Source organism: Bubalus bubalis, chromosome 14 (genome assembly GCF_019923935.1).
Source record: "Bubalus bubalis isolate 160015118507 breed Murrah chromosome 14, NDDB_SH_1, whole genome shotgun sequence".
NCBI classification, from domain to species: Eukaryota; Metazoa; Chordata; class Mammalia; order Artiodactyla; family Bovidae; genus Bubalus; species Bubalus bubalis.
Window position 1 is genome coordinate 29,931,332 of NC_059170.1, and position 26,302 is coordinate 29,957,633.

The following is a 26,302-nucleotide window of genomic DNA, read 5'->3' on the forward strand; positions in this document are numbered from 1 at the left end:
GAGGCAAAGCTTTGGGCCTCACCTGACTGGCATAGCCCCCTGTTCGGAGTGGCCATGTTAGAGGAAATGTGCCCCCACTCCCCGACATGCCCCATAAAATAGTGCCACAGCCTATTTGATGATGATTCTGGGTGTGGGCACTAGAAGCCCCTGAGGAATGTCCCAAACTGAGAGTGATTTTCCCCAAAGAGCTCCTGTCTTTTGTCCCTGAAGCAGCCATGGGGCTGTGACCTTGGGTGTCTTTGCGGTACAAGTGCTGTGTACAAGAGTGGGCCCAGTTTCTCTATTTCTCCCCTTGAGCTGGCGTTCATTAGGTTTTCTTTTTCTGACTCTCAGAAAATGAGTTCCGGGGTGAGCTTCTGAGCCAGAGGTGGACACACGGAGACAAGGCCGACAACTGTAGGACCCCGAGACTCTTCCTGGGCGGACGCGGCAAGGTAAGGCACTCGGAGGGCAGCCCAGGGTCTGGGCCCCTGGGTCTTGGCAAGAGTCCTTCTAACTCCTCGGCGTGGAGTGTGGAGGTGACTTTTGGTCTAGTTGTTATCAGTCCAGCTTAGGCGAAGAGTAAGTGGGGGCTAGGACCATCGATGATCTGGACACTTTAACATTAAAGGAAGACAGGTGACTCCAAGTAGGCTAAAACTAAAATGTGACGGCAGGTCCCGTCTGCCAAGTCTCTGCCCTGAGGCCCCATCACACGCGGCTCCCCAGGCACACACTCCCTGCTCTCTGCTCTCCCTGGGCAGCCTTCGCCGCAGGAACTCCTGAGGTCTGCTGGCTTAGTTTACTGCCATCTTCCCAAATGGGGCCTGTGGTGCCCTGCTCATACCTGCCTGGATCTGGCTGGTGGAGGTGGCCTGGAGTCTCCACCTCCCAGTGGTGCTCCAAGCCCAAATATCACATGCTCTTACAGCTGCACCAAGCCTGTAATTCTGGATGTCCTCACTCCCCATGATGTGCTCTGGCAAAACCAGGTCCCCAGGCTCAGGTGACCCTCAAAGATGGAAGTGGGGTGACAACAGGCTTGGTGGGCATCCCTTCCCAGATCTCAGATTCTGACCTCTCGTATACTCTGACATGAACACACTCTCCATCAAGGATCCAAGCCATGACCCAGAGCATGGCCACCAAGAAGTGGCAGTCCAGAGTACAGACGGGCAGGGCTGTGAAGTTTGAAGTGGCAACCTCTTTTGAGGGTGCTTGTATTTTTTCTCTTAAAGCCCAACACTTTCCTCCTGAATCTGGGGACTGAAATGTACAGGGATGGGTCTGTCCTCGCATTGCCTCAGGCTCCTCCGCTCACACTTTTATCCCTGTGTGACCATCAGTGCTTTGCTGAGCCATGTTTGAGTCTGGTGCAAAAGGAAAAGCCAGGAATGCTGGCGCAGTCTTTATTTAAATCGTTGTTCTTTTGTTCCTCATGGAACATTTGCATTGATTTAGATGTTCTAATAAATAAATAAATAATTTTTTTAAATAGATATTTTAAAAAGCAAATGTTTTTAGAAACTATCACAGGCATTTATGTTCACCAATCTACAGAATATTAATTTAGAAGACATCATAATTGGTTACTTTCTCAGTTTTCACTAGAAATTAAGGTTTTTAAGAGTTGAGGACTCTATAATTTAAATATGTAATTAGGGAAGAATTTCAGTATATAGTAGGAAAGTAGGATGTGTGTTTTCAATGAACAAGGTATGAGGAATGGAATTGCATTTTATTAGGGGAAAAGATGGAGAAGGCACGGGCAACCCCCTCCAGTACTCTCGACTGGAAAATCCCATGAATGGAGGAGCCTGGTGGGCTACAGTCCATGGGGTCACGAAGAGTCAGACACGACTGAGCAACTTCACTTTCACTTTTCACTTTCATGCATTGGAGAAGGAAATGGCAACCCACTCCAGTGTTCTTGCCTGGAGAATCCCAGGGACGGCGGAGCTTGGTGGGCTGCCATCTATGGGGTCGCACAGAGTCGGACACGACTGAAGTGATTTAGCAGCAGCAGTAGCGGCAGATGTTCTAAAATGCTGCATTAAATTGTTATCTAACTTGATCACTTAGTTTTGTTTTCCCCTTAAATTTGCATCTGACTGAAAGCGGCACTCACCTCACCCATCCAGCCCCAAGCATTCAGACATCACATGACCAAGAAGCTCCTTGATTTGAGGCCAGGGGCTCTGGGTGCTTTGTCTCCACAGTGGTTGGTGCTGTGGATGTGATGGGTAGGAAGGCTGCACTTGCCTATGGCTCAGGTGTGACAAGATTGCAGGGTGTGGGACCTGCTGGGAAAAAGCTCAGTGGCCCTGCTCAGCTTCTCCCCCAGGGCCAGTGTTTCACAGCTGCTCCATTATGGTCATTTCCTCTAGTTTGGGCAGATAAGGCCCTAGTTACTGCTCTGAGCAGAGAAGCTAAGACCAAGAGTGGGCCAGAGAAGGAGGGACTGTGGGGCTGGAGCCAGGGGCACCGTCTGACTGAGGAGGTGGAGAAGGGGTGGGGGCACAAGAGGGCAGAACACATACAACAGAAGCCTGGCCTGAGAAGGAAGTGGGGAGCTGAGGAGCTCGTGGCTGGAGAAGTCCTACGTGGGAGGCAATCACAGCTGCCTGGACTCTGAGTTCAGCACCAGGCATGTGGACAGCTCATAGGTGGGTCTGGAAGTGGCTGATAGAATTGTGTGCTTGTGAAAGTGCTGGGCATTGGGCTTTTTTTCTTTCTTAACTTAAGGAGAAAAGGGTAGGTATTTGTCAACCCCTTTTTGACCTTGAAGAATGAAGTATTTGGGCCCCAGATTATGGGTGTTCAATGGATGACTAGAGATATGCAACCCAGGAGCATAGTGAATGCATGGGCGCTCAGCAGGGCCTCCTTACTGCCTCCCCTAGTGGACGCTCCTGACAGGGCAAGGGGTAGCACTGGGTGTGCCCTCTGACCAGCCTCATTGGATGTGGCTAGATTGCTACCCCTCAGAAGTTGGCAATTCCATTTATGTTGAAGTTTTAAACAGATGGGCCCAGACAAGGCTGCTTTATTAGGATGTCTATAACATAGCTATAATTTTAATGTAGGGGTTACAGTGAGCCGTGATCTCATGCTTAGAGATCTCATGCTTAGAGATGTCAGGAGAGTCCCTCCCAAGACGGGTATTAAATAATTCTCCATGGGGTGTCCTTTCTACAACCCAAGGAGAGGGCTGGTCTATGCAGCTGCTTATGGATTGAACAATGGGTGGAGTGTCAGAGAATTTCAGATACACACTGGGATGTTCCCAAGGGAGGGACACCGATAGGAACCAGAGGTGCTGTGGCGGTTGTCAGGAGGTGCAGGGGTGTGCCTGTGTGGTTTAGCCTCAGCTGACAGAGAATGGAGAGTAGAATGTGTGCTGAAGGGGAGGTCCCTGAGACAGTAGGACTTCTCGAAGCAGAAGGCAGCTCTACCTGGGCTGGGGGCTGGGGAGGATCCTGCTGGACGGCTTGGGAGAGGGAGCAAGGGACATACTTGACAGCTGCTCTTATGTCCTTAGGGGAGCGTCTCCCCAGATGTGGGAATGTGGATATGCCCAGTATTCTGCCCCCAGGCTGTACAGTGGTGATGTGCCTGCTGGAGGCGCTCTTGGCTGTGCACACGGGACCAGATCATGTCCTCCTCTGCCCCCTCCTCCCCCCACACCCCTTGGTTTCATTCAGTTAGGTATCTCTACCCTCCTCATTGCAAAGTCATCCCTTCCTTCTAGGCAGGTTGCTTGGTCTCAGGAGTCAGCAGAATTCCTTGTTTGGGTCTTCCCAGAGGAAAAAGAACTTTGTCACTCAAATAATCTTGTATGTTTAAAAAGTTGTCCCAAGTTCATTCTAATTCCCCAGCTTTGCAGGCTTTTGGATGTGTTCTAAGTAAAATGGAACATGGCCTGTTTCCTCCAGCCCAGAGCCAGCGTGGGTCCTCTGTGGCCTCAGGGGCCTTGACTCTCCTGCGACTCAGGGCTCTGGTTTCTGCTTTGATGATCTTGGCCACCTCCCCCAGTTCCAAGATCTCAGTAGACGTTTCTGATTGTCCCCATTTGTCTGTCTGTCTGCCTGTTTGTCTGACCTTACATAATACACCCTGAGCAGTGAATGAGGTCTCTGCAGGGAGACACTGACCTCAAAAACATGAACCAGTGAGCTTATTTCAGATGGAGATGAGCAGGCACAGAAGGAGAGTGAGAGAGGGGGTGTGAAGAGGGAGGACACAGGCCTGACCCCCCAGAGGTGCTGGCCACACAGTGGTGCACCTTCTCTGTGGGTCAGAGGTACTTACTTCCTGAGGCCTCCCTGCCTGAAATGTCCTCAGGTCATCACTGATCCATGGGGCCTCCCCACCCCTGCCCGGGCTCATGGCTGAGCAGCTCCTTTCTCTTGACATTGCCCCTTCCCTGGAGTGAGACACCCACTGCCTCAGGTCCCATAGCTGGTGCTGTTTAGGCCAGGGCCCCCTGCAGGGACCGGAGAGGCAGGTGATGTCCAGGGCCACACAGGGCCAGGCTCCAGCATGGAGTCTGTCGTCCAGCCCTTAGCTGTGTGCAGATGGGCAGGGACATGGTTCAGGGTGGAGAGATGGGAAGCTCTTCAGTTGTGAAGGCCTGGGAAGAACCAGGAAGAAAAGAGATTGGAAAAGAGAGAGTCAGAGAGAGACAGACAGACAGACAGACAGAGGGATGGGGGATGCACCCCTCTAGAAACCACCACCAGGTCCCTGAACTAGGCAGGGGGTGGGCAGACCCTCTGGGGAAAAGGTGAAGTTCGGTGCAAAGCCCGCTGGGCCTGACTGGATGTTCCTGGGGGAGAGCCCACTCTGTCCTGTGTGTTCCTGGAGTCCTCACAATCACAGCCCAAGAAGCTGCTGGTTCAAGGTCACTCAACACGACCTTGGTCCCAGAGTGTGTAAACATCCAGCTTGGGGAACTCAGGTTTGGCAAGGGTGCCACGGGACAGGTCTTAAAGGGGCTGGTCATGTGAGAGCTGTTTACATGTAAGAAGAGCTTACGTGATTTACTAAAAAATACAAAGCAAGGGACTTCCCTGGTGGTCCAGTGGTTAAGACTTCAGGCTTCCACTGCAGGGGGTGCAGGTTTGATCCCCACTTGGGGAACTAAGATCCCAGGTGCCACGTGGCACAGCCAAAAAAAATTAAAAATAAGAAAACAGACAAACAAACAGAACTAAGCATCGCCACTCTCTTGAGTGAGACCATCTCGTGACACAATAAGGCAGGTTCAGAGGAAGGACAAAGAAACCGTTCTTGCTGGCCAAGAGATGTGGCTAGTGTAGTGTTTGCAGATTGTTCTGTAGTTTTCCTACTGAAGCCAGAATGACTGAAGTATTAACCAGAGCAAAGAGTGGGTTTGGGGAGCACAGGGCAGCTGTGGACAGGCAGCCGGTGGCAGACAGCGCAGACCTGTCCTTGAGAGGCCTCTGGCCCCTTGTGGGGGACGTTAAGGCTGCTTGGCTGGGACAGGGGCCTTTCACCCTCCAGGCAGTAGGCCCTTAGCTACATGAGGGCTTTTCAGATACAGGCATGGTTGGTTTGTTCTTGGAACAGGGGAAGAATTTTCAAAAATAAATCAGTGAAAAATTGGGAAGTGTTTCATTGTCTTAGCCTATCTTCCCGTGGTGGCAGAGGTGGTGCAGCCAGCAGGCCAAGCAGTGCTGCCCACCGACATGTGGGCCCATGGGTGCTGCGGGCCAGAGGACATGGACAGCCGCCCTTGGAGGAGGAAAGCAGGGTAAGTCCAGTGGAGCTAGTCAGAGTTCAGAAATCGAGGTTTACCTGCTTGCGCGTCGATGTGGTTTCCGGTTCTTACAGCTGATGCTTATGTTGAAAGGCTAACCCTAGTTCTTCCTCCCTTAGTTCAGTTTTTTTTTCCCTTTTACATCAAAACTCTGTGCACTGAGGAGAACTTCTCGCTTATTGACCATTTGATGCAGATAAATTGCAAATGGAAAGGTGCTCGGCAGAATGAATGGTACAGCTGTCAGCTCGTCGACGTGAGCTCCCAGTGTGAGAGCAGCCCGCACGCATCCTGCAGCCCTCTCCATTTTGTGCTCTTTGAATAATTTATCTGCAGGAAATCCAAATTGCCAAGGCCTGCTTTAACCCAGCAGAATGCTTGCCAATTTCCTTGGGAAAACTGACAAAAAAAAGAGGTGTAGATTGCATTTCGGCTGAGAGTGGCTGGGCAATCAGAGCTCGGCCCCTTTGTGCTGCTGCATCGGAAGCCACTGCGCCGGGCTCGTGCAGACGACATTTGAAGGCTCATAAATGTAATGAAGTCCCTTTGACACCTGCTCCTCTCTTCACTTTAAATGTGAGCCATTGGTCCATGGGGAACCTCCGCTTTAAAAATAGAAATTATAGTAATTGTCTTCCGTGCTGTCGGGAGGCTGTAAATGCATGGCTCTCAGCTCTACTGCCTGCAATCGACGGCTGCAAGGATTACCCCAAGTCGTGATTTTTCGTCCTTAACAAATCACATGTACGCTCGTGCTGCTTGGGGGTAGGGGGGCTCACTTTGCAATTTCCAACTTATGAACTGGGGGGTCCATGGGAAGGGTCCCTCTCTTCCTTCCTGGGTGGGACCTTAGATGCTGGACCTGTGCTGGTTTCTGGGGGACAAAGCCCCCCCTCTGCTGCTCCTTTCTGGGCATCTGGCTTTGCTCTGATGGCCATGCAGTGGCAGGAGGGTGGGAGTGGCTTCCTCCCCTTCCTGGCCACAGGGCACACCTGCTGGGTAAAGGCCCCTCCTACCTCCTGCCCAGACCCAGGCTGAGGATTCTCTGTGATGACCTGTGCCCCTGGGGGCATCCCTCCCCTCCCAGGGTTCTGCCTCCACTCCTTGAAGGACAGTGTGGGCAGCATTCCCATGGAAGTGGGTCTGGGGCAGAGAATGGGGGGCGGGAGCTCTGATTGGCTCGGGTAGGTGGTTGGGTGACACCAGGGTCTGGATTATGTTGGGCACCAGCCCCCCTCGCGGGCTCCACTCACTCTTTCCTGGGGGAATTGGCATCTCTGGGAGGGTGACCTGCAGGTTGGGTCCAGATGACCCCTCAGCCTGCACTCCTACCCCAGCCTGGCTCTCACCCCTGACTCCTTCCCACCCCCAGAGCCAGCGCCGTGGCACATGGTTGATCAAACTCAGATGAGCTGTGAGTCCAGGAGATGTGCAGGATCTCTAAGAGTTTGCACTAAACAAAAATCCTAGTCATAATTTTTTCTATTGATACTGTTGAAATGATAATGTTTTGGGTAGATCGGGCTAAGTAAGGTTTAAAATCAATCGCACCCATTTCTTTTTATGCTTTTAAGGTGGCTTTTAGAAAAGTTTAAATGATATGGGTGACTGACACTCTATTCCACTGGGCAGTGTTGCCTGAAAACCCCTGGCTGTGGGGAGCACCCCATCTCATGTAGGAGTGGCCAGGTCCCCAAACTCAGGCTGTGTCCCTGGGATCTCCCTGGACGGCACCCAGTAGAGAGTGGGAGCCGTCCACTCGAAGCTTCGTGGAGTTCCGCTCAGGTCCCAGGCGCCTGTTTCTAACAAGACAGCCCTTGTGTGCCAGGATCAACTGTGGGTGGAAGCCGGGTTCTCAGCACGGTGGGGTGGCTCCCGGCAGTGGGGTCAGAGTCTGTGGCGGGCACTGTCACCAGGAGACCGTGCGTTATGACATCGTGACGGTAACAAAGGTTTAGTGGGCAAGGATTCCTCCTCAGGCATGAACCTGGGGTCAGGGGGTAGGGGCATGCTTGGGCGCAGGGTCTCCTCCCAGAAGCACCGTGCCTCACCTGCTGCTCCTGGTTCTCAGCTCGTTCCTGCCCTGTGAGCCGTTCCTTGTCTCCTGGGTCAGATTCACAGGCACCAGAGACGCTGGAGCCAGACGATGGCGTAGGCCACACTGCAGACACAGGGGTGGTTCTACTGGGTCCTGTTAACAGCATGGTTGTTTTTACTTGCAGATGAGCTTAGAAAATGATGAAAAGAGAGCTCGTACAAGATCCAAGGCCCTCCGAGGTGAGTGCTGCCCTCCCCTCCCAGCTGACTCTGGCCAAGAGTCCCGGGTCCTGAAGCTATAAATGCCACTCCCAGCAGCTGTCCTCAGGAGAATAGAGTCCTGGAGCAGTGCCTCAGCCCTGGGATGCACCTCCCCTGCTCTGGGCACCTGGGGCTTCAGGTACCTGGTGGCTTCAGGGCTCCTCAGCCTTGGGCTGCCTAAGAGGGCTACCAGGGAGGCTTTAGGCCCAGAGGCACCTGTGGGGGTGGAAATGAGGAGCAGACCTAGCTCTCCAGAGGGGGAAGCAAAGCTGCGTTAGACCTGCTCTGTTTGGAAAGGAAAGGCCGCCAGCCTTGCATCACCAGTCTCTCTGCTCCCAGGATATTAGTCTTGGTGCTGGAGGGGGTGGGGATGTCATTGGTTGAACTGACAGCAGGGTGGGGAGAGGGGCTGAGGCCCTTCTTGCTCTGCAGGGATCAAGCCCTGACCCCTTGGCCAGCCTCACCTCCCCAACACCACAGGGTACATGCTGCTCCTGTATATGGGTGGCCCTCAAGGAGGGGCTGGGCGCCCTGAGCTTTCTGTGTCTGCCAGTCGAACTCCTGAAGTTTTTGCCCAGTGGCCCATCCCTGAGGGACCAGTTTCTTGGGCCACCTTCTCTTCTTTGTCCAGCTTTATCTGCTGGGGGGTTTCTGACCAGACACTAACTTCTACATGCAATTAGGAAAGAGACCCTGTCCTGCCTGGATGGCCCACAGAGTCTGTCTTATGTGGGGCCTCTGTCTGAGTCTGTAAATCCAGGAGCCCCCAGGGAGGGTCTGGCAGGGGCACCAGCTTGGGGGACCGTGGATTCACCAGACCCCAGAGGATATTCCAGGGGTCCGGGGAACGTGGGGTTCAGGTCTCAGGGGAATTGCCTCCACGCTTCAGCCCACTTGTGCTGCAGGACAATGTGCCTTTTTCAATTCTACTTGCACACAAGTTCCCTGTTTCTCCTTCTCTCACTCAGCTCCCCTGGAGCCCACAGGAGCCGACCTCAGGTAAGATGTGGTGCTTGCCAGTGACCCCCTTTGTCCTAAATGGCCTGCCAGGCACTTCGAATTGCCCAGTTGCCCCTGAGCCCCCTGCTTTCTGTGACAAGGTAGCTCCCCTCCTGGCCTGTGTCCAGCCGTCCTCGCCTGCCTTGTCCTCTCGCCCCGTGTCCTGGTGCCACCATGCAGCCAGCCTTGCACGGGGGCACAGAGGTGCTGACAGCGGGTCCCCAGGACCTCCTGGCACCGTGGTCCTCAGCCAGCAACAAGGTGCTGTCTTAGTGGTTCCTTGACCAGAGACAAGGGTCCAGGTGTCCCACGCCCAAGTCTTCCACTGCACTGAGAACAGCAGTGGCCTGTGTGTCGGCTGAGCTCTGTGACTTTCCAGATCCCAGGCTGGTCTCTCGGGGCACATCCTGAGCAGGAGGGAGACAGATGCACAGGGCTTTGCTGGTTGAAGCAGGAGGGGCCGGCCCTCTTCCTTGGAGGTAGACTTCCCTGTCTGCAGACATCTGTCCTGGGCTTGGCTAAAGGCTTTGTGTGTGGGGTGTGGGGAGGGGCTTAGGGAGGCCAGAGAGACCCCACCCCACCCCCCGCAGTGTCTGCATGTCAGGTCACCCAGCACCACCCACTTGGCCTTTGGACCGGAGGCTCTGTGGATCTAGGCTCTTCCTTGGGTCTCCCCGCCAGCCCTGGGCTGTTTTGCCCAAGCAGAGCTCCAGTGAACAGTGTCCAGTGAGTGGCCAATAATACCAGCCTCCCATACCCCGCCTTTTCTGAAGAGGGGTCGTGGTGACGCATCTGGGTCAGAGCACTAGAGAAGGAAGGGAGGACCCCTGTGTACCTGGTCCAATTTTATAAACATCCTGGGAGCTGGGGCCAGACTTCAACTTGTGACTGAGGTAACCTGCCCAAGGCCACTTGGAGGGATGGAGGGATTCTGAGTGCTCCCTCCTGCCCCTGGGGCTGCTCTGCCCATGCAGTGGGGTCAGGCGTGACACCCACACCCTGATGGCAGGTCTGTGGGCTTCCAGACTGGTGGCTGGAGACAGACAGAGCTTTCTAGACACTGAGGGAGGGGCTGCTCTTCTGTGGGGCCACTGCCCCTGCCTGGAGTGACTCCACAGAGCTGCGTGGGCCTAGGGCATCGGCCACATCCATATTCTCAGAGGTGAAGTCTCTCACTGGACAGTGAGCACAGCTGGGGCTGGCCCATCTTATTCTTAACCAGGCAGTAGTCAAGTGGTTGGCCTTTGCCAGTCAGGAATATGAGGACCCCTAACATGCCAGCATGTCTCTAGCCTCTGAGGCTGTAACATGGAGGCGGGAGGGCAGAGGGCCTGGGGGTGTTCAGAGCCCCACGGGTGGCAGGTGCTGCGGTGGCTGCACCGTGCCGTCTGAGCTCAGGGACTCTCATGGAAGCACCGGCTGGGGGTGGTGTGGCCCCACGTGTGAAGTGCAGAAACTGAGGCTCAGAGTATAACAGCTCATGCAGTCAGAAGAGTTGAATCACACACCCTCCTACACAAAGACTGGTTGTGGTTGCACGGCTGGAGGGTGGGGTGGGTGGGGACAGAAGCCAAGCCAGGCCCCTGGGAGCTGCCTGGAGGGTTGGGGCCTGTGGGTGAGCCCCTGGAGGGACCCTGGTGCTCGGAGCAGCACAGGCTGGAGAGCAGGTCTCCCAGAGGACGCGCTGCTCCCCTGGGGCCATGTGATGTTCACCTGAGGACCTCCTGGGGACAGCAAGGGGGAGGAGGCTGTGCACAGGACTTGAGCTTCAGTAACAGTGTTACTTTTAGCAACAGATACAGTAAGGGAGGAAGTTGGAAAGGCAAACCAAAGGGCTAGGTTTCTCTAGAAACTTTGAAGCCAAAGTGACCCCAAAATAGATTTGTTTTGAAATCTGTGTACACAACCAGCGTAAGGGATTGTGTGACCATCCAGGTTTTGTCCACTTTTGTTGATCTCGTGGTCTCACCCTGTTTACTTGGTAAGGGTGAGACCTGTATGCAATCTGATGCGGAAACTGGGGAGAAATGTTCTAGTGACAAATGTTCTCATCAATCCTTCCCGTTTCGAAGAATCGATGCTCAGAGGAAAATGGCTCCTCTGTGCTAAGGAGCCATATGTGGTCCACCTGGAACTTGCCTCTCAGGCCTGAGCAATGCACTGAGATTGTGTGTTCAGCCCGTGGGCAGGGACAGGTGCTGCAAGCCGGACTCCTCCTCTGGGCACACCAGGTTCTGTGGTGGGAGAAGCAGATGAGCCCCCATTCTGGCGGAGCCTTTGTGGTGGGGCCTTCATGGTGGATGCTGGCACAGGGAGAATGACCCGTGGAACAGACTTGCCCCTGGGACGGCAAAGGAATGCTTTTGGAATCACCTGATGGGAGGATGGGTCATGGGGAAGCTGTCCCCATGCGACTCACTTTGTGGACAAGGGACTTGAACCTGTGGACCCAGAACCTGTGGGGCTCCCTCCCCCACCACAGTGGCCCCCTCCTCTGCTCAAGCAGAGACCCTGGGAGCAGCTTGCTCTCGTATTGTGGTTGCTAGGACACAAGCCAGGACTGAGCAGGACTCTCAGCTGCCTCCTCCCACCCGTAGCCGATCAGTTCTTGCTCTGATTTGAGGCAAGTCCCTGAGAGAAGATGAGAGGTCTGTTGGCCTTTCCCTTTGTGCCAGTGGAGAACGAGTAGACCCTGTCCCTTGTCTCCATGGACTCATCTGCTGTCCCACAGCTGCAGGAGGCGGGGTAGGAGGGAAGGAAGTGGGCAGGCCCCTCTCGGTGCACCCTTGGGGCGTCTCCCTCTTCCATGAGAGATGCCTATCTGTCCTGCCTGCACCCTGGTTCCCAGCCCGCTTGTCCCCACCGGAGGGCCTTCTCCTTGAGCCACCAGCCAGCTCCCACTAAGGGGACAGAGAGGAGTAGGAAGCCCTCTACCTGCCTCCAGGGGCCGGAGGGAATCCAGTCCCTTACAGGGCTTCTGATGGGATGGGCTCCTCTGCCTTGGCCTGAGACCTACTGTTTATGTTCAGAGCCCCCTGGGCCGTTGCCTGACCCTACTCAGTGCTAACTGAGGGCAGGCCCTCCGGGAGCGCCTCTGCCACACTTGGAGCCAGGTTGGGAAGTCAGGGGAGGGCTCAGGAGGATCCCCCATGCTGGGGGGCTAGGCTCCAGAGGCCTGGACCAGAGCTGGTGCTTCACCCCGCCCTCTGGCCCCAAGCACATGGAGGGACGCTACAAGCACAGGGTGCTCACAGGTGGCCTGCTGGCACTGCACCCTGGGGCCCTGACTGGCCTCACGTCACTTTCCACGGGTGCTCTCTTGGCTGCCACGTAGGGAGCGGTTTCTTCCGCTTCCTCTCCTAGAGTGCCCCTTGGCAGCTCAGCACATGTGGGCGCACGCCTGGCCTGCTGCCCTGGGAGGAGCTGGCCCTCGGGGCTGGAAGCCAGGCGCCTCTGAACTGGGGGGCGGAGGTGTGGCTTGGAGCAGGTGATGTGTTTGGGGGTAGTGCCAGTACCACAGCAGCTGGCACCTAATTGCCTGATTAACTCTGATTAATCGACTAATTGGGACCTCAGCTTCAAATCCCCAATAACAAGGAGCTTTTGTGGAGTCTTAACGCTAGTACTTGAGAAAGTGGCAGCAAGTGTGGGGCATGGATTTAAGAATGAGAGGCCGTGGGCGGCAGAAGTCCTCTGGGTCTGGAAAGGAAATCACAGTGACGTCTGCATGCTCCCCTCCCCCCTCCCCTTTCCTCTTCCTCTCCACCCTGTCTCCTTTCATCTCTCCTTTTAAATGCCAGGAGATCAGCCTCAGTGGCGCCATCATGGGGGGCTCCAGGGTGCCCTGCAGAGACCCTGGCTCTCCCAAAGGCTGCCGATGAGCTGGGGGACAGGGCTCTGCTTGAACAGACCGTTCTGTTTCTCGCTGGTCCATCAGCCAGGGTGGCCTGCCAGCTGGTGGGGCCCCATAGTCCTCTGTAGTCAAGTGGGTGATCAGTCAGTGTGTCTGGACAGAGGCCACAGTGGTGTACTCTTCTGGAGCCTACAGGTGTCATTGGCCACAGAACTTTCCTTCCTTGGCTCCGGGAGAGCCTGATCGGAGATGGGGGCTCAGACCTGGTGATGACAAGTTTGTCCATCCTTGGATGGGGGGCACCTTGGAGTGACCCCTCCCAGGAGGAGCTCGGGCTCCCCCTCCTCCCACCACGGCCTCTCCATCTCGCCAGCATCCATCTGCTGCTCCACAACAAGGGTGATGTCAGCTCCTTGCTGTCCCGGTTCCTTGCACATGCCCCCAAGCCCACAGGACACTGGCCTTGAGCGCCTCGCAGTCCTGGGGAGCTGACTCGCAGGGAAATGGGTGGGGCGGGCCGAGCCCTGATGAGCGGTTCCCAGAGTCTGGTGGGTGGAGAGGCGGAAGTTGTGGAAGGAGCAGGACTCCTGGGCTCTTGCCTCTGTCCCCGGGGTGTGAGCTGCTAGAGGCCAGGCATCATCCTCCCAGCCCCCCGCCCCTGAGGTCTCATGGCAGCTCCTGGGTCATCCGCCCTCATGGCTTCACCTCCCTTGCAGCAGGCTGCAGGCTCTGGAGTGGGGTCTTTGCCACCACACCGCGCCTACCTCCATCAGGATCCTGTGACCTAGGTCAAGGCTGCGCGTTGTGGAGTTGTTCTGTCCGTGGGCGCCGCCTCAGTGAGACAACACAGGGCAGCCTTGGCCGGGCCTCACAGCCTCGTGAAGGCCACTGAGAATCCCATGTTTGTGCTTTGCCCGTGGGCCAGACTCGGGTGCTGGTTCCAGGAGCACCTCGAGGGCCCTGCTCCCCAGCCCCCTGAAAACCTGGTGGCGGCTTGCCTGCAGTGGGGAGACTCATCGTGGACAAAGGAATCCTGCCTTGATCTCATACACACAGAGCTTTAATTAAACACACTCATGAAACTGTAATGAGCCATTCATTTATTTAAATGGGGTGAGTTATTTCATTAATTTTTTGCGAACTGCAAGCAGCCGTCCTAAGATGAACTGTTTGGAGACAATCTTCTACTCCTTGGGGGGACGGTCTGGGGTGGGCCTTGAGATTCTGACCCTGTCCCCATGCCACACGGGGCCGCCCCCAGGTGACTGCTCCTGCTTGTCTCCTCCCAGCTGTCCCACCCCCGGATGCACAGGCTCGGGGCATGTCCGTGGCAAGTACTCCAGGCACCGAAGGTGAGGAGCTGGCGGGCCCTCAACAGGTTCCTGGGAAAAAGGTTGGGCTGTGGGGGGTGGAGCTCCTCTCCTGCTCTGAGACCCTCTAGAACTGTAGGGGTCTAGAACTGTCCCCCTCTGCTCTGGACTGATGAGCTCCGGTGACCTCTTGTGCAACCCCGAGCCTTTCTGGGTGTCTCCCCAGTGGGGCTGCTCTGAGGCCGGAGGAGGCCTTGTGGGCAAACCCAGAACAGAGCCAGCACATGGTGGGGTGACCGTTTTCACTGCTGTCCTCCTGGGGGTCCCAGGGTCCCACTGGACCTCAGGGGCCTCTGATTGTGGTGCCCAGTTCAGGGGGTGGATGAGGGTGGGAAGGGTCTGGAGGTGGGAAAGGAAGGTCTGGGTGCTCCTGGAGGCGGTGGGCACGGGGCAGAGTAGCCTGGGCCAGCCCCCATCCCCAGCCATCCCAGAGCGGGTGACTCTGGTGTGGACAGGGCCCCCCGAGGTTAGGGGTCCCCAGACAAGCAGGAAGTGAAATTTAAAACACAATCTGGTGCTTTTTAATGTGGACACTTACTGTAAAATTTCGAACACATCGATATGCCAGTCTCGCTTTTGGATTTTGGTGGAGGGAGGTGATGAGAGGCAAAGAGAACTTTTCAGGATAGGGGAAGTGCTGCAGAGGGTGAAGGGTCGGGGGACCGGGAGATGCTGATGTGGGGGGGCCCGGCCTCCTCCCTCCCAGTTTGCAGAGCTGCCCTCTGGCCAAGAAGAGGAAGCTAGAGGGCCCCGAGGCCGAGCACCTGGGGTCCAAGCGGAAGGCACCCCCGCTGAAGCTGGCTCTGGACGAGGGCTACGGCGTGGACAGCGACGGCAGCGAGGACACTGAGGTGAAGGACGCCTCTGTTTCTGATGAATCGGAAGGAACTGTGGAGGAGGATGAGGCCGAGGCGTCGGGACAGGAGGAGATTCATCGCCCCGAGCCAGCTGAAGGTGCTTTGTTGCTCTGTCTCCCCTGAATAAAGGCGCTTAGTGTGGCCCCGGAGAATCGCAGCCTGTGGGCGGGCAGGGCTCCCGCGAGCCAGGAAGCCCTGCTGAGAACAAGTGCCTCTTGTCCAACATTTGGGACTTCCTGGGGAGGGGCCGGCTCTGGGGGCTCAGGGTCTGTGTGTGAACACTGTGCATTTGGATGTGTGTCTGTCTGCGTGTGTGACAGAAGGACGGACAGATGGATGTGGCTGTGGGTCTGTATGGGGTGGTCTTGGACAGACCCGCCCCACTTGGCCTCAAAAGAGCCACCTGGTTGGGGGGCAGGGGTCTGCTTGGCATTAAGGGAGGTGGTGGAGGTGTCCAGGGAAGCTGGGCTGGGCAGTGAGAACTGAGGGGTCTCCTTGCTGTCACCTTCTTCCCTGTATGGCCCCCAGTTCTTGGGAATCACTAGTGTGAAGGTGGGGCATGTCTGTGTCCTGAGACCCTGGCAGACTTGTGGGGTCCTGAGGGTGTGGCAGAGGCCAGAGGCCCAAACCCTCCCCTCCAATACATCCATGTTTCTGGTGTTCTCCCCTTTTGGGATCTGAGGTGGATTCTTACTTCACTTTAGAGCCACTGTAGGGAGAGTTCTTGCAACCCACCTCCCTGCTGGGGACCTGGCTGTGCCCGAGAGGGTGCCGGGTCAGGGACTTGGCCTCCTGGCTTCCTTACACAGGAGGGAGCTCTGTGCTCTGGCTCAGCCCTCCTGAAGCGGGAGCAGGCGGGCTGGCTCTCACATTCTGGGGTCCTTATCCACCACCCAGGAGGCCCGGGTGTGGTGAGCACCCACTGCATCTTAGCCACGGCGATGAAATGACTTAACCTTTAAAAACAGCTTTTACTGCTTCTCAATTATGAAACAGTGTTAAAAGATCTTATGCATTCTGTAGGCTCCATTTTATGAAACACAGATTTGCCTGATTTTAAAAAGTGCACATAACAGGGAGGACTGTTAATCAAAACTATCATTGTAAATCTTAGTTTCAAAAGTACAGCAGTGGTGTCTCCAAGCAGACAAAAACGGCTACATCGATCCTGTTTCTGGGGTCTGGTGTCCTCTGGCTGTGGCAGAGTGGGGTGAAGGAACTGGAGCCAGTGGCCTGGAGACACACTCCAGGTGACTCTTAGCCACCCCCCCCACCCCCGTTCCCATGTGCCTCCCATATGGTTTCTGATTTTGTGTAGGAAGGAGCCCAGTAAAGGCACATTTCGCATCCAATCCCATCAGCAGCCCCTCGGGCTCCTCCAAGGGCAGCTACAGCAGCTATCAGGAAATCATTGCAACTTCTCTCCTAAATTTGGGCCAAATCGCTGAAGAGACCCTAGTTGGCGGAGACTCAGGCCAGGTGGCCACACCAGGCCTAGTTCAGGAGGCTGAGGAGGAAGCCACCAGTGACGAGGGGGAGAAGGAGGACTTCATCCAGCCAGAGGACGTGGAGGAGGTGATTGAAGTCACCAGTGAGCGCTCCCAGGAGCCGGGTCCCCAGTCTCTGGAGAGTGTGGCCAGTGAGGTATCCAGTAAGCAGAAAGTGATCCTGGGCAACGAGGAGGAAGAGGAGGAGGAGGAGGAAGATGATGAGGAGGAGGAAGATGACGAGGAGGACGAGGAGGACGAGGAGGAGGCCCCTCCCGATGTAATCTGCCAGGAGGATGCCCCCCACGTCCCTGTCCCGAAGAGCCCTCAACCCCGGGGCCTGGTGCCTCCCAGCCCCAAGCCCGGGTACTCCGTCCTAGTGGAGGTGCGGTCCGACGACGGCAAAGACGAGGACTCGCGCTCCCAGAAGTCTGCGGTCACAGACGAGTCGGAGATGTACGACATGATGACCCGTGGCAACCTGGGCCTCCTGGAGCAGGCCATTGCCCTGAAGGCCGAGCAGGTGCGGGCTGTCTGTGAGCCGGGATGCTCACCTGCCGAGCAAGGCCCACTGGGCCCGGGCGAGCCGGGGAAGGCAGCGAGACCCCTGGACGCTGCCCGGAAGAGCTACTGCAGCAAAGGTAGGCTGGGCTCCCAGGGATGCCCGGGACCTGTGGACATGCCCTGAGGATTTCACTGGCTGGGGGTCATGGGAGGTGGGGGGTGTTGGCCAGACAGACACAGACTGTGGTTGGTGAGGCAGGAGGCAGGGCTGGGAGCACCATAAGGGCATTGGCACTGGTCCTCAGGGATCCTGATGCTGAGACACAGGTGCCCACGAGCCCTAGAGGGGCTAGAGGCCAGTGCTAGAGCCCTAGAGGCCGGTGGCAGCGAACTCAGGAGGGCGGTGCCTGGGAGAGGCTTATGAGCCCCTTAGGGTGCCTCTGCCTGCCTGGGGGTCAAAGGACAACCTCCTCCCATTTGAATCAGGCAGAGCTCCCAGGGGCCCTGCCCTCCCTGGGGGTGGGCATTCTGAGCATGGTCTGTGATTTCTGTGTTCTATCAAAGGGGATGATAGCTGCATTGGAAGTTTCCCTGGGTCACTGGCTATGCCCTGGGGACCATGTGCGTCCTGAGAGGTCTTCCCTTCTGCCCCCAGACTTACAGTGACCTCTCTGGCCTGTAAAGGCTTAATGAGGTCAGTAGCTGAGATTTGGGGTTAAGTTTCTTCCTAAGCCTTTATTAGCTGCTTTGATTCCCTGGTAGCTCAGACCTTAAAGAGTCTGCCTGCAAGGTGGGAGACCTGGGTTCGATTACCGGGTTGGGAAGATCCTCTGGAGAAGGAAATGGCAACCCACTCCAGTATTCTTGCCTGGAAAATTCCATGGACAGAGGAGCCTCGCGGGCTACAGTCCATGAGGTCTCAAAAAAGTTGGACACTACTGAGCAACTTCATTTTGGGTGAGTTACTTAGCTTCTGTCTCCCCCTTTTGTGTCAACATGAAGGACGAGTCCTGGCAGGGGTGTTGCTGCACAGCTTCACTTCTCTGTGGAGGCCTGGGGCTGCGCAGGACATTAGCAGGACAGGACAGAGGGCACCAGCCACCATCCAGGTGGTCTTCCTCAAAGGGCTGCAGTCCCACTGTTTGTGGGTTTTCGCCATCTGTGGGCTTTTCCACTTAAACACCCTGGACAGTCCCTCTAGTATCCCCTTGCTGTCCAGCCCTGGTGCCTTTAGGGCTCTTGGGCGGTCTGGTCATCCTCCTCTCTGGATAGCCAGAGTGAAGGCTTGTGAGCTGCACTACCCCCTCCCTGCTCACCACTACCCCCCAACTTCCTGGCTGCTCTCTGACCCAGAGGCCCTGTGTGTTTAGATCCCTCAAGAAGTGAAAAACGTGAGATCAAGTGTCCGACACCAGGCTGTGATGGCACCGGCCATGTCACTGGGCTGTACCCACACCACCGCAGCCTGTCTGGCTGTCCCCACAAGGACAGGATCCCCCCGGAGAGTGAGTAGCTCTGCATGGTTCAGGCTGCCTCTGGTGTTTGGATAGTGCCCACTTTGGGGAATGGCCACACAGAGCCCTGTCCCTCTGAACCGGCATGTCCTGAAGCCCATACTTGAGCCCTACAAGCATGGGGACGTGGAGGGTCCGGTGATTCACCTGGAGATGGCAGACTGGGTCAGGGTCCCAGGAAGCTGGCCATGGACACGGGCACGCAGGAGGGGAGGCTGGGCTCTGGAGCTGGGGAGGGACCACTTTCTATGTGCTGGGGTCTCAGAAGGAGGAAGGCTGTCCTTACTTCTGTGTGAGGGGCAGTAAGTTGAGAGGAGGGACGTTGTAAGGCTGAACTGGTTTCTGCCCTAGAGAGCCAGGGCCACCGTGGGAGGGGTTCTCTGACTGAGCTGAGCCTGGGGCTCCTGGATGCTCCATGGAGGGAGGTGCTCACTGGCTCCCCCCGGTTGTCTTGCAGTCCTGGCCATGCACGAGAACGTGCTCAAGTGCCCCACTCCTGGCTGCACAGGCCAGGGCCATGTGAACAGCAACCGTAACACGCACAGAAGGTATGGGGCTGGACTGGGCATGGTGAGGGTGGTGGCGGGGGCATGCTGTGGGTGCCCCAACCTGGCACATGTCTCAGGCTTGCCCTGTCCCTCTGTGTGCTGCTCTTTGGGGTGAGTGCAAGGTCAGGACAGACCTTTGGTGGGCGCAGAGCAGCACCTGGAGGGGTGGTCACTGGTGCCACTCTGAGGGGGTCCTGAGACACCAGAGTGCACCTGGAGGAATGGGTGCCTGCAGCCTGGGTAGAGCCGGGTGGGGACCCTGCCCTGTGGAGATTCGGGAAGCCTCTGGACACTAGCTCTTGCTTAGGGCACAGCCTCAGCATCCGGGCCTAAGCCTGGTTGCTCAGTGGGGTGCTGAGACCCTGGTGCTTCCATTGTCTGCCGTCTTCTGGCCACTGCTTCCCCGAGCCCTGGGCAGCTGTGGCTGTGGCAGCAGGTGCCTTTGCTCCAGTGAGTGATGCTCAGCTGAAAGGACGGCCAGAGTCTTTGAGGTCCAATCACTGAGAAGAGGCTGAACTCCCCAGCACTGCTGTGATGATGTCACGTCCTCTGGTCGATCAGCTTCTTAGTTCGAACAGTCGAAGCCGTATCCATGGTGTCTCGGATTAGGTGCTTTCCTGGGAAGGACCTGTGCCCTTCTGCTGTGACCCTGGTGGTCCGTGTCCTCCAGGGTCAGCACCCAGTTCATGGCCTGTGGGTGACAGAATTTTAGCAGCTCTGGTTGATGGTGAGGCAAGAGGAGCAGGGTGAGAGGCAGGCCCATCCCCCAGATCCATCCAGAGGAGAGGCCTTTGTCTAGAGCCTTGAAGAACTTTAGGATGCATTGTCTCTGTGTGTCTTGGCTTAGAATTTCCAAAAACAGAAACTGAGTGAGCAGCAGGTGCTTTGAGGGCTGAGGACAGAGCTGGGGAAAAGCCCCCTCTATAGGAACGACAGCCTTCCCTCGGCGCCTGCTGGTGTCTGGCTCCTGGCTTAGATGGGTGGGGCCTGGGGAAGGGCTCAGCTGTCCTCCTATCCTGTCTCTAGTTTGTCTGGGTGTCCCATTGCTGCTGCCGAAAAATTAGCCAAATCTCATGAGAAGCAACAGCCACAGCCGGGAGAGCCTTCCAAGAATAGCTCCAATTCGGATCGGATCCTCAGGTGAGTGACATGAACCACAGACCTGGAGGGGTGTTCTTGGACCCAGGTTCGTCTACCCGACATATAGTGAGGCCAAACAAACCAAAACTGGGTTGGCGTTTGGAGCAGAGGAAAGTTTATTACAAAAACCATGGAAGGAGAATGGGTGGCTGGTGCTCAGAACATTCGACTTCCCATTGGCTTTCTGGTGAGGTCTTTACAGACAGTGTGAGGGAAGAGGGTTTGAGATGCATAATAGTTTGTGGACCTTCTTCTGATCGGCTGACGGTGAGGTGGTAGGTGATGTTTCAAGAATCTCAACCTTACGATTCCAACAGTCTGGGGTCCACAGGCTTGTGGTTGGCATGTCGTCACCACTGGGCAAGTGTCTTAGTTTCTGCAGAGTGACTCAGATATGTGTCAGATTGTTCCCTCTGTCTCTTCCAGAGGAACTAGGAGCCCTGTTGTGACTCTGTTGTCCTCTTAACTGACTGACTTGCTCTTTGGAACCTGGAAGGTTGAGGGGGCTTACAGCTTTTTTCCTACAAATGAGAAATGAGGACCAGAGGGGCTTTTGTCCCAGGAAGGCCCTGTAAGGCGCAGCCATTAAGTTTAGGCCTCATCTTCCCTTGAGGGTAGCTGAGAGCTCGCCAGCAACTTCTCAGCTGCATTGGCCAGTCCAGAGTGGAGGAGGAGAGCCTGCTCGTGCTCTGGTGGCCTCGCTTTCCCAAGGCCCTTCAGAGCTGGCCTTATCGTGGTTCCAGGGTCTTCTTGGCAACAGGCTCCTCTTTTCGGGTCATGCTCAAATTCTTACAGTGCCTGGCACCTCGGGGCCTCTCCATTGGTCCTTCTTAATTCCACCCTTTCCAGAGTGAAGTCACTGCTTGGCTCTAGACGCCTCCTCTGCTTTCCTTCTCTCTGAGCCCCTCACTGGAATGGTACAGACGCCATGGCCTTTCTCTTCTGCTGGTCTTGCTCCTGCCCCGGCCCCTGGGCTGCGGAGGCTGGTGTCTCCACACCATCTCTTGTACATTTAAAAATCTGAGCTCTTTCAGAGCTCTAGTAACAGTGACTGAATGCTTGCAGCAGTGCTTTCATGCCTGTCCTTAACTGGGCAGCAGCCCTTCCAGGGGCATCTTAAGCAACTTTAAGCAGAGGACAGGGGAGGGCTAGGCCACTCCCTTCAAAAAGTGGAGCTGCTGTGCCCTGAGGCTGATTCTCAGAAACACCCCCATATCCCCTCCAGGTGCTCCAGCTCCCTCCTGTCTGGGGACTTGTATTAACAAGTTATTCCACCACCAGAATTCCACTTTGACTGCCCACCACCCTAAAGATGCTCCTCTGGGGCTCCCAGCCAAGGGCTCAGAAACCAGCTCTCCTTTTCCCCTCCTCTGGCTGATGCTGTCTGCAAGGGGATACGTGCTGTTACTTCAAGTCTCCTAGTGCTTCTTCCCCATGGCAGTTCTTCCTGCACATCCCACAGGCAACCTGTAGCGGCGGGCAGGGGAGGGCCTGCCTGGGTCTCAGTCCACACTGGCCTCTGAGGGATGGCTGGGCTAGGCCATGGCAGAGGGTGCTGGGTTGAATAGCACAGGGTCCTTGTGTCCTGTCTTCATGTTTCTCATCTCCATCCTGCACCCCAGGCCCATGTGCTTCGTGAAGCAGCTTGAGGTCCCTCCCTATGGAAGCTACCGGCCCAGCGTGGCCCCCACCACACCCAGGGCCAACCTGGCCAAGGAGCTGGAGAAGTTCTCCAAGGTCACCTTTGACTACGCAAGTTTTGATGCTCAGGTTTTTGGTAAGCGCATGCTTGCCCCAAAGATTCAGACCAGCGAAACCTCACCGAAAGCCTTTAAATGTAAGTTGGGGAAACTGCTCTGGGAGGTGTAGGGTCTGAGGGGCAGAGGAGGAGGAACCCTTCCCCAGGAGCATGTAGGGACTCTCCATCTGGGGCCCCAGCTGTCCCAGTCTACCGTGGTGACTTTCTCAGAGTCTGGGTCTCACCCACATTGTGGCCTTCACGTTCAGCATCAAACTGGATGTGTCTCCTCACTACACATTGAAACAAAAACAAGTGTGTTATGGTGTGCACGTCCAAAGAGTTAAGCCCAACATCGCTGACATGGTTTACCCTGTGAGTGTGCCCTCCCCCGGCTGTCCTTTCCCAGGCGGTTTATTCCAGCTCAAGGGTGGAGGTCTAGGAAGAGCCACTGTGCTGAGCCTGGATACCCAACAGATGCTCAGACAGGGACCATCTTGCTGGATACAGTGTGCCATTTGTAATATTAGCAACAAAATTTCTGGGTGCTTGCACTAACAGAATTCATTCCTACAAACCTTTGAGAACAAGCTCTCCTGTCTTTCTAAAAAATTATTCCTATACTTGGGTTGCACTGGGCCTTTGTTGCTGTGCAGGCTTTCTCGAGTTGTGGCGAGCGGGGGCTACTCTGTTGCAGTGCACGGGCGTCTCACTTGGTGGCTTTTGTTGCGGAGCACAGGCTCTAGGGGTGCGGGTTTCCGTAGTTGCAGCTTAGAGCATGTGCTCAGTAGCTGTGGCACCAGCTTAGCTGCTCCTCAGCATGTGGAATCTTTGATCCCCCAGACTAGGGATCAAACCCATGTCTCCTGCACCGGCACTAGACTCTCAACCACTGGACCACAAAGGAAGTCCCCTGTCTTTTTTTGGTCACGTATTACACTAATTTGTGAGTTGCAAGCCAATTAGCTTGCGTAATACCTACAAAATGGAAAACTGCCCCAGTGTACATAAGGTTGGAGCTGTCAGCTCATGATGGATGTTCAGATGCCAAAATCAGCAATGATGAGTTTCCTATGAGTTCATACTAGAAACACTGATCAATACAATGGCCAGCTGGAGTGCAGGTATCTCTCCAACTTGTTAGGAGAGGGCTTCATGCAAGGCACCCACTTATGCTGGGGCACTGGAAATTTGCTGGTGATATCGTGATTACTCAGAAATCATACGTGAGAGTGATCTTATGGTTATGACACAGTTATTAGAAAAGATGACATTTTATGCCTTCATGTTTCATGTTCTGTTGTTGTTCAGTAGCTAAGGCCTGTCCAACTCTTTGCAATCCCATGGACTGCAGCATGCCAGGCTCCTCTGTCCTCCACTAACTCCCAAGTTTGTTCAGATTCATGTCCGTTGAGTCGGTGATCCTATCTAAATCTTATCTTCTGCTGCCCCCTTCTCCTTTTGCCTTCAGTCTTTCCCAGCATGAGGGTCTTTTCCAGTGAGTCAACTCTTCGCATCATTATATTTGAGCAACAATGTTATTTACTAAAGCTGTGGCTGTTGAGGAGGTGACACCAAAATCATCCTTTTGAGATATTGTGACAAAATTTGCCTACTTGAATGACACTGTAGACACTCTTCCTATTTACAGACTTTAGTCTTTCAATAAGCATTCACCAATAGATAACTTGTTTTGTTTGCAATATCAGGGAAGCTAGCCTGTCTTTGCCCTTTCTGCCCAAGTTATGGTCAAGACAGAAGTGGCCTTCTCAGTACGCGACCAGGATGGGGGCAGATTGGGGTATGCAAGCTCACAGCAGTGGGTGGGTGACCCAGCCCCGGGCCCACCTCCACGTAGCTGTGCTCAAAGCTCCCAGCCACCTAAAACTCCCCTGTGTGTCTTTTTGGCCGCCTCCCGTTCGCGTTGTATATCAGCCTGCTGTTGTTCCCTTTTTGCAGCCAAACCTTTCCCAAAGGCCTCTCCCCCCAGGCCCAGCCCCTGCACCTCATCCTCTTCTGCAGGCTTCGACTACGCCCACGACGCAGAGGCCGCGCACATGGCCGCCACTGCCATCCTGAACCTCTCCACGCGCTGCTGGGAGATGCCTGAGAACCTCAGCACGAAGCCACAGGACCTGCCCAGCAAGGTGGGCGAGGCCCCTGCTGGGAGCTCCTTCTGAGGCAGAGAAGGCGGGTGGGGTTTGCAGTCAGGACTATATGCAGCCTGCACAAAGCAGGCTCAGCAAACCCAGCATCTATGAGGGGAGTACCACTCTTTCCTTTTCTCCCTCCTGACCACTGACCCTGCTGGCCAAAGACATTGGATGGGTCTACCTCCCTGAGCACCACGCACTGTGCCTAAGGGCGCCAAGTGGCTGTACACACCTGTTCCCGCGTCTACCGGGATGCGGGCTTCCACTGGCTTCCACGTGTTCCTGTGCCCACACAGGTGGCCATGTGCAGGGGCTGGTTTTATGGGCTGGAGGCCTTGAGGCAGTGGGTAGAGTGAGTCCACTCAGTCAGCTTCAGGATACTTTCTTCTCAGAGGCTCCTCTCTTCTTTTTGGCCCTGTTCCCTTTGGAGGGAAAATAAGGCACCTGTGGGAAGGGATTGTGTCTAATCTAGATGTCGCCTTTGCAATGCAGGCCGTGGACATTGAGGTGGATGAGAATGGAACCCTGGACTTGAGCATGCACAAGCACCGCAGGCGGGAGAACACTTTCCCCAGCGGGAGCAGCAGCAGCAGCAGCCCTGGCGTGAAGTCACCTGAGGCCTGCCAGCGCCAGAGCAGTACCAGCGCCCCCAGCAGCTCCCTGACCTCACCCCCGTCTAGCCACGCCTCCCGCCAGGATGAGTGGGACCGGCCTCTGGACTACACCAAGCCCAGCCGCCCACGAGAGGAGGAGCCTGAGGAGGTGGGTGCTGTCCAGGTGGGAGGTCCAGAGCTGTTGGATGGTTGGAGGAGAAGGGGTTGAGCAGGTGCTGGCGGTCAGCTTGCCTTACCCAAGGGTTGGCATAAACACGCTGGAATCTCCAGGCAGAGGCTCTGTGGGTCCTACTGCTTTCCACACAGGGTTCTGCCTGCTCCGGGCAGCTAAGTCCACCTTCCTGGAGGTGTTTTCACCATTGGCTCAGTTTGTGGCCTTGTCCCCTCCAAAAGGGAGGTGGTCTTCTCACCTCTGGAGAATTAGTGGTCAGCGGCAGTGTGGCTCTCCAAGAGTGTGGAGAGGACAGGGGCGGTTCGGGGGATGATTTCGGGAATGGCCTCAAATTCCCTGGTTTCGTGGGCCTCCCACCAGCCTGCTGTCCAGATGAGGGACACCCTGAACTCTCGTGGCAGCCTCTCCTCACCATCCCCAGGACACTGCAGGCCCCTGGTTCCCTGGACAGAGGCAGGAGAAAACGCCTGGCCTCTGGCAGCCAGTGGTCTGAGTCCCAGAGCAGTACTGCCTGCTAAGGAGCGGCAAGCCAGGCCTCAGTGTTGACCCATCCATAGCCTGGGGGCTGGTGGAACATTCCCTTCCTGGTGACTCCACCCACTCGAGGTGGGGCTGACTGGGGGCTTCCAGAAAGCAGAACTCCTCTCTGAGGGTGCAACTCCAGGCGGACTCTGCATAGTGTGGACAGGCCTGAGGGGTCCCTCCCAGCCCTCCCCTGCCTGCCAGCCCCACTTCCAGGAGGGCAAAGGGGCCAGGTCCCTGCGTATGTGCTAAGTCGTGTCTGATTCTTTGTGAGCCCGTTGACTATAGCCCTCCAGGCTCCTCTGTCCATGGGATTCTCCAGGCAAGAATACTGGAGTGGGTTGCCAGTGCCCTTCTCTGGGGGATCTTCCTGACCCAGGGATTGAACCCGAGTCTTTTGCGTCTCCTGCATTGGCAGGGAGTTCTTTACCACTAGGGACACTGAAGCAGAACCAGGAAGCCTCTGGAATGGTTGTGTCTGGGCAGGGCCAGCCCGGTGGGGAGCAGGGCGGTGTGTGGGTGGAGCCAGCCCCTTGGCAGGCGGGGCTGGGGGCAGATCCCTGAGGAGGAGGAGCAGCGGTGGTGAGGATTCTACTGTGAGAACCCACCCCCTCTACAGTTTCATCTTCAGGGGTGGCCAGGTTCCTCCATCTACCGGCCTCACATGCACCCCTACTTTATAGAGGAGCCGCCTGGTCCAGGTCTAGGTCATCTGGCTCAGTCACATGGCAGCAACTCAATGTCAGGGCTCAGAAGAGGGATACTTCTC

At 55.9% G+C, this 26,302-nt stretch overlaps 1 protein-coding gene across 4 annotated transcripts in view; it reads left to right on the forward strand.

The window, feature by feature from the left end:
* Positions 1-26,302, forward strand: part of MYT1 (myelin transcription factor 1) — a 61,464-nt gene that overhangs the window by 17,756 nt on the left and 17,406 nt on the right. For 3 of the 4 annotated variants that reach the window (XM_025263922.3, XM_025263925.3, XM_025263923.3), the window contains exons 2-13: positions 337-437; positions 7,987-8,041; positions 9,031-9,061; positions 14,204-14,266; positions 14,991-15,238; positions 16,460-17,269; positions 18,503-18,637; positions 19,104-19,194; positions 20,221-20,334; positions 21,957-22,171; positions 24,032-24,219; positions 24,718-24,987. In XM_025263922.3, coding sequence (XP_025119707.1) covers positions 7,987-8,041; positions 9,031-9,061; positions 14,204-14,266; positions 14,991-15,238; positions 16,460-17,269; positions 18,503-18,637; positions 19,104-19,194; positions 20,221-20,334; positions 21,957-22,171; positions 24,032-24,219; positions 24,718-24,987 — 2,220 coding nt within the window. In that variant the 5' untranslated portion in view covers positions 337-437. The remainder of the gene's footprint in view (positions 1-336; positions 438-7,986; positions 8,042-9,030; positions 9,062-14,203; positions 14,267-14,990; positions 15,239-16,459; positions 17,270-18,502; positions 18,638-19,103; positions 19,195-20,220; positions 20,335-21,956; positions 22,172-24,031; positions 24,220-24,717; positions 24,988-26,302) is intronic. The other variant, XM_025263924.3, reaches the window with a different exon arrangement.